We start from the raw sequence: 20,822 nt of genomic DNA, 5'->3' as shown, positions 1-20,822 counted from the left end.
ACGAAACGCTATTTCGCGTGCAAAACGCGACGACGAAAAATAGTGCGCGTGAGAAATGACTGTTGGCGCGCGAGAGACCGCGTGGGATTCGCGATGGTCATTGAATCGTCCTCTCTCGAATGGACGATCGATCCCGCGGGATGAAACGAACACTTCGCACGCGCGTTTAATGCGCACGAACGTGTATAAATAACGGAATACGTTGATCCTTGCATCAGCAACGAGGTATTTTCGCGTCTCCCAACCGATAAATTAATGTAAACTCGAAATCATAAAAAAAGAGAATGAGCTTGTTTTTTAATTTGATACACTTCTCTCGACCTAATCTTCTTCCGCTCAATGAGTCGACTCGACGCAAAACGAATTAAAATAAAATTGCATTATCTCATGTGTTAAAAGTTATCTAACATAAGTAATCTGAAAATAAGCAAGTTATCTTTTTCGAAATTTTCAACCATTTAAATTATTTAACGCAACTTTTGAGAAGACTAATTGTGAAAAAATCTTTCACAACTGATTTTCGCAAACGACGATAGGATATCGAACATCTTTCATATACTTTTGCCAAACTACAGCAATCAAATTTATAGTAGATATTAGCGAGAGATACGGTCCTCCTCTCCCTTCCCTCGCATCGATCGGAAGTAACATTATGGAGACGCAAGTTCGCTCGGCTTTCCGCTCGGCCATGCATCTTTGGCTGCAACGGCTGCTGCACTTCGTGAGGCGCTCCCGGGATGCATAAATCAAAGTCCTCCGTGGAGACTCGCCTCGGTTACGCGCCCAATCCTCTTCTCCTCTCCACCCTGCCCTCCTACCTGTTCCCTCTCGTTCCCAGGCCAGGCCAGGCCAGGCCCAGACGGCAGGATTTCTAATTCAAGCTAATCCTTTTTCGCCGCTCTAATTACATTATCAATTCACGGAGGACGGGCAGGCGCGACGCGGCGCGGCGCGGCGCGGCGCGGCGCGGCACTCGCATGTGTATTTACAAGCTGCACGGGTGCATACAGCGATGCATTTACATGCGCTGGCCTGTTGCACTTCCCGGCCGCGTCGGGCCCCTGCTTCCGCGGACCGTTCCAGTCGTCTGACTGATTTACGACGGTCGAATAAATTATAAGAAGCGGATAGAAGAGAGCATTAGCCCCCGCGCGCGCACACACATAAACACACAAACGCACAGATGGGCGTCAGGTGCTCTATTCGCTGTAGTTTGTGCAGTTTGCGCTGGGAGAAACAAGCGGGTTGGGGAGCGGAGAGGGGAAAGGGGCGAACTTTTTGGTTATCGTCGCCCCGGCGCAATTGCATCCCCCGTCAAATTGAATCGTAACTCGATGGGGGGCGATACGTCTCGCGTGTCGCGCGTCAATTAACTCCGCCCACGATTACAAGCTCCAGGCCGCCGGCAATTTCGACGGAATCGATATTACTCGACTGGCGGAATGTTGGAACGGGGGTATACCTCCTCGGACACGACGCTACGTGACGCCGACACAACGCGGCGGTGACACGACATCGCGTCATCCGGCATCGGCGGGTTGGGCCATCCTCCACGGAATTTTCGACGTCGCGTGGTTTCCCTGTAGGAGAGAGTCCCGATGACAATTTAGCCAAACAACATTGTATACGTTTCTGCATCACTATTGTTACCTGCACTTATCTAACATCTTCGAAAAGCTGAATGCGAAAAAATGCTAAAAAGAGCAAATGCTAAGAAGAGAGTATTTTTGAAATATTAATATATCGACGTGAAAATACATTTTATTAGATTTTAATTTATTATTATAACATCCAATTCTTAGGGCGGCAGTGCGGTCTAGTGGTAGAGCGCCAGACTCGTAATCTGAGGAACCAGGTTCGAGTCCACTAGAGCCATGGAATTTTTTTCCGAAAGCTGCGCCCCTCCGTGCAAGATTAAGGCCCTTGTGCGGAGAAAACTGGGCTCCGTCTTTTGGAAAGAGACGTTAAGCCGTTGGTCCAAAGGGTTAAAGTGAGAGGAGAAGGATAGTATTGGTAGTAGATTGCGAACCCTACGGGGATATGCAATAAATTGTCCGCATACAAGGTGGATCAATTTAGACGCTCTGCCAAGATTGCAAGGTATGATCCTGATGATGATGACATCCAATTCTTGAATAAAAATTCTGCTGAAATTAAATATATCTGACATTAAGTGAATAAGATTTCCTCGTTTATTCATACTGCGAGAGATTAATTGCGAGAATTCCTTACTTTCTACCGTTTAATTCCCACTGCCTTCCTCATCAAAATGACTCATTCGAAGTATTCACTGAAAAAATATCTTTAGTCTCGGTCTCGGAAAGTCTGTAACTGCGAAAGGAACGCTCACGATACTTGATACATCTTGTGCTAATCAAATCCGGCCGAATCGACATTCAATTTAGATGCGTACACTGATCGAGACTCAGCATTCGTCGCGGTCGACCTTTCAAATCCGCTGAAACTGTTCTTCGCGTTACTCTCGTGGGTGGGTGCGACAAGGTAGTATAGGAACGGAAAGAAAAGAGAGAAAGAGAGAGAGAGACGAAGAGAGAGAGTAGTAGCGGAGAGAACGGAATATAACGACTCCCTCCACAACAATACTCTAGCAGTGTTTCAAACGGGGCGTCATCGACGACGGGTATGTACACATGCCGCGCGTGCAATAAGGCTGTAAAGGTTTTGAGGTCTGAGACCGCATCGGGCTGACGACATCCCGCTGTTAGGTCGGCCCTTTCAAGTCGGCCGCCGCGGCAGCGGGAGGTACAGGCCGCGGCGGACCTCCGATATATTATTACTTGGAGTCATTAATGGTAAACTGCAATTCTCCTCTTTTTTTCTCCTCCACGAGTCGGGACAGTGCCCGCCACGACGTGGCGCGATGCGATGGCACGCGGTGATCGCACGTCGCGGCGTCCAGAATTTGTCGGGAAAATATTAGCATCGATCACAATACAGTGCAAAAATATGTATATATTGACTTTAAAAATTAAAAAGAATCCATGGAAAAATTTAGTTGACTTGTACTAAGCGAAAAAGGATATTGCTATTGATATTATAGAATTTCTTTTTTTATGTATTGCGGTAAAAAAAATTAAATATATTTCTCATATCTTACTTCTATTATAATTAACTGCATTTTCTTAAGGTGTAAGCAATGCATTAATAAATTATCAAAAACAATATATATTTATTCTCACGCGATAGTTGAGAAGAAATTTTTAGCTTTATCATTTCCCCGAGCCAGACTGCTGTTTAAAAAAGACGTTCATGAGACGGAACTAGTAAAGTACGAAGGAATAATGATATTGAAAATATAATGCATTTTTGATTAGGAAGGGGGACATTAATAATGTAAGGCGGTTCTAAAGCGGAGAAGCGCGCGCGGTGATATATAAGAAAAATTCATTTCTGCCGAAGCCAGCCGTTGTTCTCCTCGGGAAGTCGAGTAAGTAATTTCAATGGAAATTTCACGGCGTTATACTTAGCTCCTAAGAGGATAGATGACTGGAAACCGCGCAAGGAAGGATTTCTTGAGATCACGGGACTGAAAACGCGTTGAAAGAAGCCTTAGGGACGCGGTACTTCATAGAATTAGTTCTCCATTTGCGGAATTAGCGTTTCTCTTATAAAAATAACAAATATGCTAATGCAATTTCAGTGGATTAAGGGCGAAATTTCTTAATTTAGCAAGTTCGACTTTCAAATAATATGTACAATTTTTTACTAGCAAAAGTAAAAAATACAAATATAATATGATGTAATCTAAAAATGTTCCGAATTAAAAAAGAATTAGAGGATGCTTCCAATATTCTCCCCACTTTGTGTTCATAATAATTACATTCTTAATTTACTGATATTTGTATTTGATGTAGTCGTAACAACCAAGTACGCCCCAGATTAGTACACGGTCCTTGATTTACAATCGTGTAATAATAATTAATTAAAATGTACAACGAGATACTCGGACGTAAACGATGTGCTTAAACGATACATTGGTCAAACAACACGCAAAGTTGAATCGCACGCGTCCTAACCGCGGCCACATGACACACGCGCGTCGGTTGCATTCGCATTGGTATAACGAGTGCATCGTCGAAGTGCAGTTAAAAGGGCGCATAATAATTTCATTGTCCGACGCTCGAGTTCGCGACAACTTTTTCGGGTTAAATACCGAGAGAGGGCTTCACCCGCTCGATTTCACGCAGCGGTGACGCGTTTTACAACCCGCGCACAATCCGCGTGCAATAAGTTCGGTCGCGGTAGCGACCGCATGACGCATAACGCGTCAGCCGCAGCTGCGGCGGGTGCAGCGGCGGGCAAACGGTAGTGAAAAAGACACTTCGACAACGATGCGGGGCCATGCCATAATTCTCTCATTCAATAGCGAGGCGAGGCTCAAACGTGTTTGTTCTGGTGAGGATCTAATTTTCATGACGAGCTCGATGTTGGAAACGAATTACGTGAGCTTGTATGTAGCTATGTCACATTCGTTGCATTTTTCTCTGATGCAACTTTCATCCTGATCTATAAAGGAATATTTATTGTAACATAATAACCAATGTCTCATATTTCAAACGTCAAAATACTAAAATCAACATATATATGTACACACGTACATACATACACACACATATATAACATTCCGGGAATAAAAAATAATACTTGACCAATTAATACGCCACAACTTCGAGGGAAATTGCAAACTCCTCGATCACGCTGAAAGAACTTTGACGACCGGCTCGAGAGCTGTACCCGGGCACACAAGCGGCAGCGATCGAGAGCTTCGGAGGGCGAAGCGATAAAGCCTGAAAGGACTCTCGAGAGAGTTCCAGCGCGGCCGCGAGTCCGAAGATTTACACGAACGCAACGAGCAACGAAAGAGACGGAGAGGATCCTCTCGCTTTCCGGTGCTTCGAACTTGACGAAGCGCATCCGTCGGTGGGTGAGTCGCACAGTAGTGAAACACAGTCGAAACATCTAGATATGTATGTACAGCGCGCGGCCCCCTTGGAGCTCACCGCTCCCGAGGGAGGAAACGTCTTCTCGGCGTTCGAGCGGTGACCGCATACACACATTGAGACCCAGGTCGCGTTTAAAGGGACCGAAGGCGAACTCTCTGGCGAATCCCAAGGAGATCTCACCTCTATCCTGGAATTCCTCTAAGTTGGTCAACTTTGAACGACTTTGCGAATATATATCTTGAAGAACGACGTAAATTAAAAATTACAAAATAAAATTCTATCACATAAAACTTAACTTCGAGATAATTCGATACACAGCACGCTTTTAAAGCTCCGCGATCTGTAATCCCAATCCGATCCGCGATTTATGCAATACGTAGTGTGACATGGGCCTTAGGCAAATCGATGCGTTTACGGCAGTATAGCGTTTTGATCGAAACACACGTCGCGCCCGGTGCTCACTTCTATCTCATTCCTGGTTAATCGAGCATGTCGATGACGCCGTATATCGATTACCTGCCGCTTACGGTGTTATCGAAACGCGCTTAATTAACGGAGAACAAACTGCAGCGAGAATAACGGCGCGAGTCGAGCGTTAATCGCGATGTGAGGAGCAAAAACAGGCAGCTGAGAAATTGCCTTCGTGTTATAAATCTTTTTCTTGCCTTCTCTTTCTCAGCCCTCTGCCATTTTTATCAAGAATACGCTGGCCTCAGCGATATTTTATCCTACATTTGAGAAGCTTTCTGTCTCGTCCGGGTGGAAAAAAAAGTTTAAATTGAGCACATAATACGTGTTTTTATTCTTTATTTTTTTTTTGTTCGTTAACTTATGTGTATACAGATGTATGTGCATCGCAGATATAAGATTAAATTCATTTTTTTATTTTTGCTTCCCAGTAACTCTCGAACATTCCCATCTTCAATGTATCTTTTTTTTCATTCGGATAAGATATCATTCAAGACAAGACACGAATTCGTGTTACAAACAGCTGGTCGAAATAACACTTGGGACTTTTTGGCATCTAGACTAACAAGTGGAATCGAAAGGAACGGAATTGAAGTTCTTGCGTTGGCCCTTTACCTCGGGCCGTATTCCACGGGATTAACAGAAATTTAGGGGCGACCTTGCTCGACGACGCGAAACGGCCGTATGGCCGCCGCAGAACATGGCGCCGTTCGAAGTCGGTATCGGGCCAGAGCGTAGCGAGCGAATGGGACGTTAAATCGAGGCACTCCTCTCGTGTGCCCTCCGTAATCCCGCGCCGTATCCTTGACCTCCGCCACCATCGTTTCCACGCACGCAGTAATTTACCGCGAAACACGCGCGTCGTTACTCAGCCCGTCGCTTTGTTCTCAGATTTTCTGCAAGTAGACGTCTGTCCGAGATGATTTTTTTTTCTTTCTTTTGCTTGAGGATCCTTTACGTAATGATCGATAATGACGGCTGGACATGTGCCAACTAATGACTTCGGGAAAGGAATGCCTATGTTACTTATGCCTGTACTGTTATTAAATTTGTCCTCATGTTGCATTAAACCTTTCATAAAATCAAATGGGGGAAACCGAGCTAGGATATATTGTAATCAGTGCTTCGTTATTTTTAACATAATTGCATAATAATCTAAGCTTGAAGTACATGTACGTCAAATGTATGTCAACGCAAAGAGATAAAATCTAAATTAGCGCGTCTCTACATCTCTGCAGTGTGTATTCAGCGTGTAGCAATGTGCTGGGAGAGACAGGCAGAATTGTAAAACTAGGTATGGGCTTATTAAATGGAGATATAATGATTGCTATAATATAATGTCCAGGGAGAGAAACGAAGAATGAGGAGAATGAGGGAAGAAGACAGCGAAAGAGGGCAGCGACAAGGGAACAGCTTGCGCGAGGCAGGAGACAAGGGGGGAAGTGGTGTAATAACTCTGTCCGTGAAAGCCTCGTCGTGAGTTCATTAGTTCCGTACCGACGCGCCACAATGCTGGTTTAGTCCGCGGTTAGGACTTTCCTCGGAAATGCTGCGGCGCCGGCAAATTCAGCGAATTTACCCGCGGATTCCGTGTCGAAGCGTTTACATCACACTAGAATATTATATTATGTACCCAACCCTCGTCGAATGTGTTCATAAACTGAATTTAGCCGCTTTAAAAAAAAGGAATAGATTTGTTTTTATCCACGAGTGTGGAATTTATTTTACTGTTATAATACTTTAAATTATATAATATAATTTTTATAGTACTACGATAAGTAAGCTAAAATTTAGTTTAGACTCTTAAATCTCACAAAAGACAAAGTTTTAAAAAGTAAATGTACTTCAAAAGATGCATCGTGTGCTTTTTAAGAGAGAAGACGACATAATATTTTTCCTACTAAATTGAATGAAAATATCTAAAATTGAGTTTCTCAAGAATGATACCGATATTAATGCTTGAGGAAAAATTCATTAAAAATATTAAAAATTTTAAATATTCGCGGTTAAATATTTCCACAGTATATTTCAAACGGAAACCCAAGATGTAAAATTCTTCATAAAAAGGAGAAAGGGATAAAATATATTATTTTATCTTAAACTCTTTTCAACAGAAAAATAATCCGAATGCAAAATAGAAACCTCCGCACAGAAACCAAAATATGTATATAAACCGCAAAAATGCAGTCATGCGAATAGATTAAATATCGCAACAACGTATAATCCTATCAGTAAATAACACACCCCTATCCTCTAGGATTTTCGCATTATACATGGAGGTTTTCCGGAAGCGGAAGCCGATGTGGATGCGGCTGCAACAGGCGTCGGAGGTTGTGAGAGTTTGACCGCGCGCGTATAATCTCCACATTCGATTCACCGCGAGTTGCAGCCGCACGGCAGCGTGCGTGCGGTTGCGTGCGAATTACCGCGAATCGCGACGACAATAACTCTTTGGCCGAAAGATGGCTAAAAAACGTATCGCGTTTTTCTGTTGCAGAGAGGTACGACACCGCATACGCTTGCGAGGGCAAGACGCTGGAGATCGAGTGCGGCGAGGGCAAGCTGATTCACCTGATACGGGCGAACTATGGCAGGTTCTCCATCACGATATGCAATGAGCACGGGAACACCGAGTGGAGCGTCAACTGCATGTCGCCCAAATCGTTCCGCGTGCTGAACAACGAGTAAGTACCGCACGCGCCGTGTCTGCACATATCTTTTTTTTTTGTGATTGACTTCATTCGATTTGCCTTCTACGCGTATACCTTTGATCTCCGTTTCCCTGGCGCGAGCAGAGCTGAAGTTTCGCGAATGATAAATGTACGCGTACGATTGACAAATGGCGAAGTTATTAAAAAAAGGCACAATGCCGAAAATTAAACGATCTTGAATGAAGAAAAACCGTGTCATTTAGTTTTTCATAAGAATTGGTTTCTCTCATTTGTATTTACATATTTCAATGACTGGTCACTGAGCTTATTCTACTTTGACGATCAGAAAAATTAAAACGTTTAAAACGTAAAAGAAAGAATTATTCGTTCACAGTCGATGTAAAATCCATAATAAAGAAATTATTGCAAGTAAATTATTGGAAGATTAATTAATTTTCTCACGGGCAAATACAATTTTGTACAAAGTGAATAGTCAACGAAGCGGAAAACGAAACTAACCTTTACACTCTTGCAACCGTGAAAATTACTAGAAAAGATAATTACTAGAATTCTTGCTGAAGCAACGAACCATATCAATTGACCTCAATTATTTTTAATCAAGTACAGAACTACACGTTATATGGAAAAAGGACATCTGAAAAAGAGGTTGGCAAGCATTTTTCAGTTTTCGCCATACTAAAGGAGTAATATATCTCTAAAGATATTTTATCCAACCTTATCTTGCGTAATATATTCAAGATCGTATTGTATATTGATCGCTGCGAGTATATGTTATATTTTCTGATGAAGCAATATTCAACTCTGCTCGCATGGCTCCAACAGAACCCGTCATAAATATTTTCGAAAAATGAAGAACAATGCACAAATCTCAATCAAAAGAGACATTGAAATCGATACAACCGATAGTAAATCAGACTTGTCATTTCGGTAGTTATTTCACGTTTCGTCGTGTCTCAGATAGATTCGTTGAAAGTTTGACGGAGTTTTAACGTGACATCCGTGTTCTAAAATCTACATCATTAATTTAAACGTGCTGTCGAACATTCAATTTACTAAAAATATATTACGTATTTTTACTCAAGCTACAAAAACTAATCAATCAATTAATTGATTAATCATGAAATCGTCCATATCGAAATAAACGAATAATTGTTTAAATACAATTACTTTTAACGATATGTTACATTTAATTACATTACAGATAAGTCTGGTTGTATTTATGTATCGTTCATAAATATTGAACTATCGATCGATTTGTTCTTCGTTATTCGAAGTGACGGGATCTAATGAGCGTCATTCCTTTCCGTTCCTATCTCACTTTAGCTTCCTCCTTGAAATCAACAAAATGGAGCATATATTAAGAAGGGAGAGCAAGGGGATAAAATATCGAGCGAGGGAAACGAGGTCGGAGGCGAACCGCTTCACATGGTCGAGCGAACTGGCCAATTGCTGGACCATTGAAGAATGTGTCTCGCGATGGATCGACTAGGAAGAGTCGCACTATCAGCGATAGCTTCGCTATCACGGTCCTCACGAGAATCCGCTTCGTGTCCCTCGCTCGCGTTGCCGCGATTGTGAAGAACAATGCATTTATTCATCGGTTCTGGAGGTCGGTCACGTAACGTTCGCGTTGCAAGAAAGAATGTGAAAAGCAAAAATAAATTCATCGATATCGTAGTTACATAAACGAAAAGTAAAAGAAGAACAAATTCGTTGATCAATCGCGGTGATCGATCTCCATATAGATACCACATTCTAAGAGGCGTAACTAGTGGAATGTGAAATATTGAAGTTATAGATATTGAAAATGGATAAAATTTTTCAACATTACATAACACAATACACGCCTGTTAGGATCAGGATATTTTTACTCGTAATACATTTGTACCAGTCATGTTTATAGAGTGAGATGATGTATATAAATAGATTGCGAAGAGAGAGAGAATACACGTCCACCTAGTTACGCCATTATTTATTCTCGGACTTTTTCGCCTATTAATCTCGTTGATCGCAATAGATCGCGATTGTTCCATATGGAACTACATTAATTAATGTGATTGCAAAATGTAATCATGTGTTTACGAAAAGCATGAAGATTTTTTCTATGTTTCCCGATATTCCGTATATCTATTATTGATGATAAGATTGAAAGTCTCTTATCTGAAAGCGATATATCGAACTTGATGCGAAATCCAATCTGATTACAATTTATTACATCCTTCCGTGGAGCAGTCGTCCTATCTAGAGAGCCTAGATAGATGCGTTAAAAAATACTCTTCAGACTCCTGCCTTTTTTTTTTTACTATTATTTATTAAAAGGCTGTATTCACAGCGCAAAAATGTTTAGCTATCTTATGTTTATTTCATAATTATATGGAGTTTTTTTTTTATTAGATAAGAAAAGAACTCGGGCTAAATTTGGCGTGACGTATACGTAATGAAAAGAGTGTGTGAATACGGGCTGTTATTTATTATGTAATAAAAGATGATGTTCAAGCGAAGCATTGATCGAGAATTACGTGTTTTGATAAATAGAGGGAAAAAGAGATAAATGAACAAAAATATGTTTAATATATATATAAATGTTATATTTAACGTTTTTAATTTTGTTATGAATAATTGGACAAACAAAATTTAATTATAAATCTTGATCAATATCGAAGAATTTTACTGAAAAATAGTTTCCATTAATTATATAAATTAATATTAATGCAATTAATTTGTGTACCTTTCATTCGGGAAAACAACTATTTATGCATCCATTATAATATCACCGGGTAACAAATCTCAGTGAGTTATGTTAGTTAATTAATTCAGCTATATTTTTAATAGCTGTCGATTCATATATATATATATATATATATATGTAATCCATATAAAGCAAAACTAATATATTTATTGTTTTCCTTACAATTATTTCACTTATAAAATAAAATTAATATTTATATTATCCACATAAAATTAATAGAAAAAAATATTAAACATTTTGAAATTTTTACATATACCTAATAAATATACATGTTTTCGTGGCTGAGATTTCTTTTTCAATTAGATTACAGTTTGCAGAAAGGAATCAAACAACCATAATACTCTGAAAAATTTCATTCGTTAATGTATTAAAACACAGAAAATATTATTCAATTAATTGATTATTTCGTGGAATTCCTATCAATGGAATTTTCATCTTTTTCCTCTTTTTCTCATCATCACAGAAAAAGTTATTATTCTTTTTTTCTAAATAGGAGTATACTGAGAGAATGAATCATACCGACATATTTTTCTCATTAATGATGGAATAACGGAGTAACGAAAAATTCATAACATCCATGTTCAATTTGCAAAGGCTATTGATATTTTTCGATGCTCATTTGCGTCAAAAAGGGATAACCCGGTTTCCGGTAAATTTTAATCTCACAGAATGATTCCTCTTGCATCTGTCCATTGATACTGAGATAAATTATTAGCGCTGCGATCACCTTTGATGTGCAACTCTTCATTAAAATCGTTGTTGCACGATCGATCAATGCTTCCGCCCATGCGTCACATCTCTCGCGGAATCATTTGAGAATCAGCATTCATCATCGGCGGTTCCTCGAAATCATCGACACATCGGTTTTACGCGGCCTTTCGCAACTTTTTCCTTACTTATTTGCGTTAAAATAGCAAAGATAATTGCAGAATTATGTATTCTGCCAAGTTGATAAGATTATTCACGGTAATATTCATAGTCATAATATGAGAATAATTAATCAGCAATAATCCTATGGATTGTTGATTAATACTCTGATTTTTCATTAAATTTAACAGCTTTACATTTACGTAACAAAATTCGAAATAATCATTAACAATTAAATTGTTATGTCTGTACGCAATATTATCTGATTATCGAACGAAAAAGAATCAGCTCTCTCTGTAAGTCGATATTTTTGAGAAGTGACACGTACTTAAACAAGAGAATTACATTCCCTAAGGATATTTATAACAGATTCTATTATTAATTTACTCTAGATTACAGTATCGTATTCTGCAATTGTCCACTTTGTTGACAATTATTACGGAGTTGTGAAGAGCTGATTCGACAATCCGATTGAGCGCATTAAATCAAATTTATGACCGAATAATGAACTCATTTACGTTGCTTCGTTTGTTTCGTTTATTTCGTTTGTTTCGTTTATTTTGTATTTAGTTATTAACAACTTGTGCGGCGCTTTCTTTAATGCAGGGTGTCTGAAATAGGTTTTTCCGCGTAAGCATGTTCGCTCGCATGTACATTCGGTGGAACAAGACGCTTGGGTTATCTGGTATCCCTTAAAATCCTTTTAACACCCACAGCAAGCGACCTCACGGTCGATAATCGTATTAGCACGTTGTAAGCCGTTTCTAGTGATTGCCAGAGTTGGCAGTTGTCATAAAAATAATGTACCGTTTATGAATAAAATTCTACGTGTCCCACATTTAGAACATTGAATAGAACCGGCTTGTAAGGTATTAATCGTATATAATATTTAATATGTGTAATATATGTTTGTATTTGTTAGTTATTTGATTAGAAAAAGGAGTTGCGGTGATCCTGGTCAAGGTTTAAACAAAATGGAGCAAGCATATCTATTAAACGCAAACAGTTATATAGTAGTGAATTAATACAACTATATTATAACAAATAGTCATGTAACAAATTGCTTAATTTATCTAATTATTATTACATTAATTATGTTATATTTTATTCCTCTCAATTCATACGTGATTTCTCTTTCTCACTGATGGAGCGTCGGAAATTTAATTAACATTATTAATGCAGGAGTCGAATACAAGTTCGGGACATTTCAAGGCTTCTCATTTAATTTGACTTTTAATGTCTCAAAGCAATCTTAAACCAATATTAGTAAACATATTAAATATCGGTATAAGTTAATTATTATTTTTAGTGCTTTTTATTTCTCCATGAAATTATTAATTATAACATTATAAGTTAGTATATGTTTTGTATTTTTTACGCGTTTACGGTTCATCCGAATAGTTTAAATCAAATACGTAATATTTATTTTCACCCTTCAGTTTTCTCGTATTTAATTTTTATACATATACATACATACTGCAGGTAGAATATTAAAATAAATTAATTACGTCATAAGTATTAAATACCTGGTTAATTTTTAATTCGGTTATTAATATTTCTCGATATTTTTCACATTTGCCGAACGGTTCTTTAGAATTTGCTAACTGTATAAATATCGATATTCATGATAATATAATTTCAGAAGTTTCATGAATATACGCTCAAAACAATCGATTATTTTTGAGGATATAATATAATTATAGTAATTTCTAATTTCTTAATAGTCGGCTAACCTTCCCCTTTTCTCTCTCTCCAACTTCTCACGACTGAATAATCTCGCTACCAAATTGCAAATGAATAATCGCTCGCGGACGCATTACGCATAACCAGGTCGAGGGAAGTCGTACAGGTGCATCCTGCACTTCAAACCGTGCTGCATCGCGCCGCGCCCGCGCCGGGCTACGAAATTTCTGCGCGTCGTGCTTGCGAATAATCGAGCGCGCGTGGCGGGAGGGCGGGCCAAAATCATTTGGGAATTCCGTTTAATCGCACCGCCAGCGAAACCAATTGCGGATTAACCGTCTGCCGGTTGTAACCGGGACAAAGCGAACGGGAGAAGGGGGCAAAGTGTCGGCGTAAAGGCCGCAGTAGGCGGGCACGAGGGTGTGGGATTCGCGTCCGAGATTACGATTTAAGTGAAATTGGTGGATAACAGTGGGGGTGGTGGGGGGAATTTTGGCGCAACGATTAATGAAATTGGATACCAAACCGCTGCCGCGAAATTCGCTTCGTCGCCATTTAGCGCGATGAACACATTTGTTCTACGCCACGTACGTGCGCGTTCGCCAAGTAGTATTATAATAGACACCGAATCTTGAACGCGCCACGTTTGAATTCATCCTGCGAACGCAGGATGTCCGCAAAGCGTCAGTCTGAAATGGTATGCTGTGAATGAAACTGACTGTAATAAATATTATGTATTTGCAATCTCAAGAGTCTTTTTATACACATATTACACAAGAAAAAATTACATTACAAATAAAGCGCGGACTTCTTCATATTTTCAATCACAAATTAATATGAATTTGATACGAAAATCAAGAGGTTATTTCATAGATATTGTGCTAACAGTTATTCGATTATCATCATTACGTCTATTTATCGAGCCTTGTCCAACCTGATCGTTATTATTATTTTTTTTTTATACTATTACGTTGATGAAAGAATTTAAATTTCACAATTAATAAAATAGAGAAGCTGAGAAATGAGATAGGTTTTTTTTCTACACTAGATATTCAACCAAGTATGGAAATTTAATTAACACACCAGATTTCTCATTCAAATTCAACCGCAAAGTTAGAGATCATCTCTTTTTTTCCTCTTTATTGTGAGATAATGTGATAAAGTTATTATGCCGTACACATATCGCTCCGTATGTGACATTTCGATTTCTCGCGTCAAATTTATAGAGAACTATAATTAATAACGGTTATTTAGTCATCTCGTGCGCGACGTAATCAATCCGATATGCATCAAGTATATGAAACAATTTTACGATTCATTGTGCGACTGACAAAAACACTTTTGAGTTGACCTATGAGTAATCATAAAAAATTATAACCGTATAATAAAATCTAAGAAATGCTTTGTGAGAGAAAATATTTTTAGAATTTTGTAAATTATACATTTCAACGTAACTCGCTAGATATGTATTATTTCGATATTTTTCTAATTAAATATAATTGTTTCGATGTTTGATTCGGAACATTTTTTTCTTTTTTTGGTTCTCTATATCATTGGTTTGGAACTCAGTTCTAAGATTAAGCGAGCCGCATCGAAGGGGAAACAATAATTATGCCGACGCGAAGTATCGTCGCGGGCTGTTTGTTTGTCGGTACGAAACTTTTGTCCCGCCTGATAAATAAGTTTTTGTCCGCCATGCGGAATGAAGCGGCTAACTGCTAATGAAATGATCGCGCCGACGAAAGTTTGGAGTTCGTGTTTATCCTTCATCTTTCAGTGAGAATTTCTTTGTAATGGAGGGCTCTGCCCTCCCTTGTCGTCGTTCGGGAAAACTTTTCTCTCGCCGGCGAATATCCTATATACTCTCGGCGCGATAATCGTCGTCGGAGACGACGAGACTGGGTTGAATTAATCGTACAAATAGCGACGCAAACGATTGTTTAGTCTAGCGGAGTAATATCGATCGCCATAATTGGCTATAAATGATGAAAGATGACATAAAAAGTACCATATCGACTAACATGGAAACTAATTTCCTTTTGTCCGGCGTCTATTTGATAACGAATACAAGTTGGAAAACGGTAAAGAATCAGTTAATCATTAATCAGCCTCCTAAATCGCGAATGTTATCAATAACTCGTGATTTAACTTTATTTACCGAAATTTTTGTCGGCGGCAATACGTGCGGAATAGTTTGTTTGTAAATTATCGTTACGTTGATTGGAAGACAGCCAGGACAGCAATTATTTTTTGCAAGAGATAACTCTTCTCAAATCGCGACGGTAATCCGCTAATGGCGATGCGGCTTGCGCGGGAACCTTTATCGCCCGCAATGGTTTTGTTGCAAATTGTTGCGTTGATTGGAAGATACGTCGGAATGAAAATCGCTTTTTGTCAAATAATCTTTCAGATCGATTTGTTCGCGGCTTTTCATATTGCGCGATACGCGAGCATTTGCTGTAAATTCTTGGACAACGAAAAAATGTTAATTTCGTGTTTATTAATATTTTTGCGCACTTACGCAGCCAAAGTTTAATCTTATAAATTTCGTTATTATTCCTGGAATTAGGCGTATAATTTGACTTATTACTTCTCGATGTTTGCATCACGAGGATTTAACCGCGATATTTATTAAAATAAATTATAAAAATAACTTCACGCAAAAAATTTCACCGCTCTTTCGTTGACCCAATCAATTTTTTTACTTCCTCCTACTATCCGACCAATCTTGCTTCTCAGCCATTTTTCCGATTGTATCGAACTTAATTGCAATCACACAAACTCTGTAATTATGTTATACGAAATTAACTCCCTCGTAATCTCATTTAGTGGAAAATATAGTTATACCTCATCGACAAAGCTTTTCGTTGTTTTCTCTTTGTTTTCCACATTTCCTTCGCGACAACTAGATATGTCTACAGATTTTCAATACAAATAATTATATTTCAAGAATCGATAATTCAATGAACAAAATAACAAATATTGAAATTTCTAATAGAAACTGCAACTTTATTTCTTATTAGTTTTAAATAGTTATTGAATATGCTTAAATGCATTTTGTTATATAATTTTACTTATAGAAAAACAATACAATGCAATAAATCTTCTTCTAAAAATATTATAATATTATTTATCAAAATGTCCAATTAAGAAAATGTAACTTCAATTTTCATTTCTTTTTACTTTTTGATTTTATTTGATTATGAAAAGTTCTCATCAAAATCTATAATCAAGGTCCATCATTTACTTTTCGCGTTGCGGAAACTGCCACACGACGGTATTTAAACTGTAAGCTAATTACAATCTCAGAAAATTTTGTCGATAACCGCGTTAGACGGGCAAATTAGCCGGCTCGTCATTTCATTTAAGAGCGTTTACGGCCAGGGAGACAGCGGACAAAGTTGTCTCTCTCGAATCGAGTTTTTCCTCTCAGTGTCTCGCAATTTCAATCTTTTTATTGATTCATTTTTTTTCTGTTTTAGTCTTCTGCAATTTTCTCTATATCGATCAATTTCTTAGGTTCTTTTGATGCATTCTTAATTTCAATTAATGAGAAGCGAGAGAGATCAAATTTTTCATTTCAATCGATTAAGTTCGAGAAGAATATCTTTTAATATCTTAATAGAAAAATATATCTCAATGCTTTAATATTATACTATTTTTTTTAATTAATTGTCTGAAAGATAAGACATTAAATTAAATGATGTATATGAATATCTTTTCAAGTCAAAACTTTATACATAAGATAATCGAAGAATAAATTCCATGTGCATATCACGAAGAGGAATTAATTCAAATACGGATTTCAGTCGCATTGACGGCGCAAAGTTTTCCGCGTTTTGTTACTCACGTACGTCTTTTTCTTTCGCCTTAATTTAACGAACGCCCCTTCGTTAACGATCAAGTCCTCTTCTTACCCCATTCACTCTTTTCCAACTTAGAATCCCCTCCCCTCTTTAATGTATCTTTTCACGAGTTTTCACAATATATCTCGCCTCTTCTCGTAACCGCTTGCTTCGATGTAGAAGCTAGGTAGCAGGTAGCGCAATAAATATCGCTACTCTCGGTATCTCCCGTGTTTCCAAAGACGCCAAAAGTATCTTTTGAAAAACTTTCACAGTAACAAACGGCGGATGAACTAGTAAAGTTATTCTTATGTTATTTTTTGCGAAGATTCTCTGGAATTTCTGAATAATTGTTCATTTTTAAGCGGTTGTCGTTAAGTCAAATTAAAATCATTGTCGATAGCACTCGAACAACACGTTTCTTTAACATAATTACAATTTTTATTATTAATATAATAATTTTAAATATGAAATCAGTGAGTCTCTCAAATCGATTATATTATATTAGAGTTCAATTAAATTTTTTATTTAAAATATTCAAAAAAGAGACTGTAGCTCAAAATGCATTTCGTGAAAAAAAATTAGCTTTATCAACTTGCGCGCCGTTTGTCACTGCGAACGCGGAAAGAGTCTTTCGTATAATGTTCGAAATAAAAGAGATATCTCAGATGCACGGCATTTAACTCCGACCCATACACATTTCTACATACATGCGTAATTACATGTACACAGGCATGTACACTTGAATGCACACGCGCGCGCGCGTTCTCATGTACCTGCCCACGCCCCCAAGTTCTCTCGACAAAACTCGTTTAATCCCCGGGCGGATTAAGAGAAAGAGACGTTGCAACGAAGGGAGAGGGAGAAAGAGGAAGAAACAGAGCTCCCGGTTAGGTACTTAAAAGTATTCCAATCACGAATACGCGGAAGAAGTCCGACGAATATTTCAACCGTCGTCGTGCCGTGAGCGGATTGGTATAGCTCACAGGAATCAGAAAAGAAATGAGAGCGAGGGAAGAGATGACGGGGGAGGAGGGGGGGGAATAAAGAACAATGTTTTCTTTTAATTTTTTATCGTTGAGCGCGTCTCGCCGCAGTACGTAGATACGATGTTTATACAAGGTGTTCAGAGGCAACATCGATGAAGTTTGAGCGAGGTTGAAGGTGATAATGGGGTGGATCCAAACGAAAAGTACGGTACTTGCACTAAATGTGCGAGTAAACAGCTTTGAAATTGCGATTATACTCAGCCGCGCGATATGAAGATAAATTTGATATTCTTGCTCCATCTTGTTCTACCATATATATTAGTCGACCAGTGCATGCATGCCACCAGTATAGTAATATTTAACATACGAGTCGTTCATTTCGAAAGAGAGTGGTATACTAGTCACAATTTTGGAATTTCTCAAGCATTAGCATATTGCTTTTAAAATAAAATAATTATAGGATTAAGTAATTGAAAATCACACCGAAGCAGTAATGCCAACAAATATTTTCAATAACTGTAATTTTGTTGCTTTCTTCACGCTTTTAAATTAATGTTTAACGTCTTTTAATAATATAGTAATTAAAATAATTACTAAACTGACAAAAATAAATGTGACAAATAATTATATTGCTCATTTTAACGCTTTAAATTAATACATTCTTTTTAATGTGATGCAAACTTATAATTTTCAAAAACTTGGACTTTTAGGCAAAAGAATATTTAACAATATCGATCTTTAACAGTTTTTATTTTCCAAAGTTTGACTTATATCACTTTTTGTATAATGAACGCTTTCACTTGGTACAGCCACGTGTAATTCGCGCGAGCTATTGTACCGATTCTGTCGGCCAGTTGACGGATTCGGTGCAATATGCATCTTATTGTGTGATAAAAGTGTTAATTTCTAGATGCCGCAGCTCTTGATTCAATTTCACGATCGTGGCTGTACCACAATTGTGTGTCAGAGGAGAAATCTTGTCATATCTTGCACCTCAAAAATTAAATTATTTTCAAATTATCATTACTGATAGTTAAAACGAGAAATTAATCCCATAAACATTTGCGGAATAGACATTTCTGCGAGTTTCAAGAAACTTCCTGTGTTTTTTTTAAAGCTCGCCTAAATAAATTTGGGATTTGTCTTTGCAATCTTGTGTCGAGATTTCTCTGCGCACGGCTACCGTTAGAGGTACACGTACAAGCTTTGTCTTATTTAAAAAAATATACGTATATATATGTGTATATATATAAGACAGAACACAACGTGTGCTGCCATGGATCCTTCCTTTTTCTCTTGCCGCCCGGAATGCCAAGGAGAGATGCTCCTGTGTTGTGTCTTTCCGCCCTTCTTTTTGGCTACCCGTTGTGTAAACCCGCGCAGAATCTCGTCTACTGAAGGAATTGTCCTGCGGGAAATTCCTAGTAGGGAAAGAGGCTTTTTCGTCGGCATTCGTCCGCTTTTATGTTCGCGATCACTATCAATCTTAAATAACATGATGGATTGTTTGTGGTAATCATAAAAGAGGATATTAAATCTTTGTAAGGCAGCCTCATTCAACGCGCACGTGAGTTTCTCATTTAAACTGATAAGGAAAATCTACTTAAAAAAAGATCTTTTTATAAAGAAGTTATTTAAACGTATAGCTCAAATATCGACTTAATATTTGATATTAAAATATTTTACATTCTTGCAATTTCTATAACATTTAATTTAATTTAATTTTTATAATAAAAACAAAACGACATTTTTAAGAAATACATTTTAAATTATACACGTTGTTTATTATCGCGTGTTAAACGTGTAAATAAATAAATATAGCGTGTTCCTGACCAATCGCACTTTTTAAGTAAGAATCTTTTGATGAATTCCAAATCAATCTTATCGAAATATGAATTTAAAACTCTCGCTTTCATCTCGAGCAACTTTTTTACCATTGCAACGCGACGCGCTTTGAAAATTACGAATAAAATCGCTATCATCTTCATCCGCTTGACTGTGATATCAATCGCCAAGCTTTGTGTACGAAATAGAGCTATCTACGAGCTAGAATATCGTCGCGCACACGAGGACATTAAACGCTGAAAACACTAAAAATCGGTCGGCAGAAACGGGTCGGGCGGGCGATCGCGTTTCGATTTATCCCGGCACGAGCGAATGAAACGCGCATAGGTACTCGTACGTTAAACACTAAAAACACCGAAAATCGCTAGACAGCTCGGCGACGAAATCGCGCCCGGGCGCTTCGATTTATCGGAGCGTAAATGAACGGAGCCGTGCTCGCTCGCTCGCTCGTTCGTTCATTCGTTCACGAAATGCCGGTGTACGCATACGAGGAATACACCCTCGCGAACAACGCAAAACCGATTAATTTCCAATTTCAGCAGGCGCGCATCGCCGATCGTGTTTGTGCCCCGCTCGGTCGCCACTCTCGCCCTCTTTCAACCCACTCTCTTTTTCCGCACTCGTAGACCGAAACTTACTTGCAGTTTTCGAACAGACAAAACGCGGATGAAAGATAGAGATAGATACATTTCCGTATAAATATTGAATAAAGAACAAAAATAAGACAGACCGTTAAAATT

The 20,822-nt window shown here is 38.4% G+C and overlaps 1 protein-coding gene across 7 annotated transcripts in view; it reads left to right on the top strand.

Moving 5' to 3' along the window:
- Positions 1-20,822, top strand: part of LOC112458001 (latrophilin Cirl-like) — a 533,024-nt gene that overhangs the window by 471,313 nt on the left and 40,889 nt on the right. For all 7 annotated transcript variants that reach the window (XM_025021372.1, XM_025021375.1, XM_025021370.1 and 4 more), the window contains one exon: positions 7,930-8,116. In XM_025021372.1, the coding sequence (XP_024877140.1) occupies positions 7,930-8,116 (187 nt within the window). The remainder of the gene's footprint in view (positions 1-7,929; positions 8,117-20,822) is intronic.

This window comes from Temnothorax curvispinosus, unplaced genomic scaffold, assembly GCF_003070985.1.
Source record: "Temnothorax curvispinosus isolate PA1 unplaced genomic scaffold, ASM307098v1 QBEX01008590.1, whole genome shotgun sequence".
NCBI classification, from domain to species: domain Eukaryota; kingdom Metazoa; phylum Arthropoda; class Insecta; order Hymenoptera; family Formicidae; genus Temnothorax; species Temnothorax curvispinosus.
The sequence above is the reverse complement of the archived record's forward strand: the minus strand, read 5'-3'. Positions and strand labels throughout refer to the sequence as shown.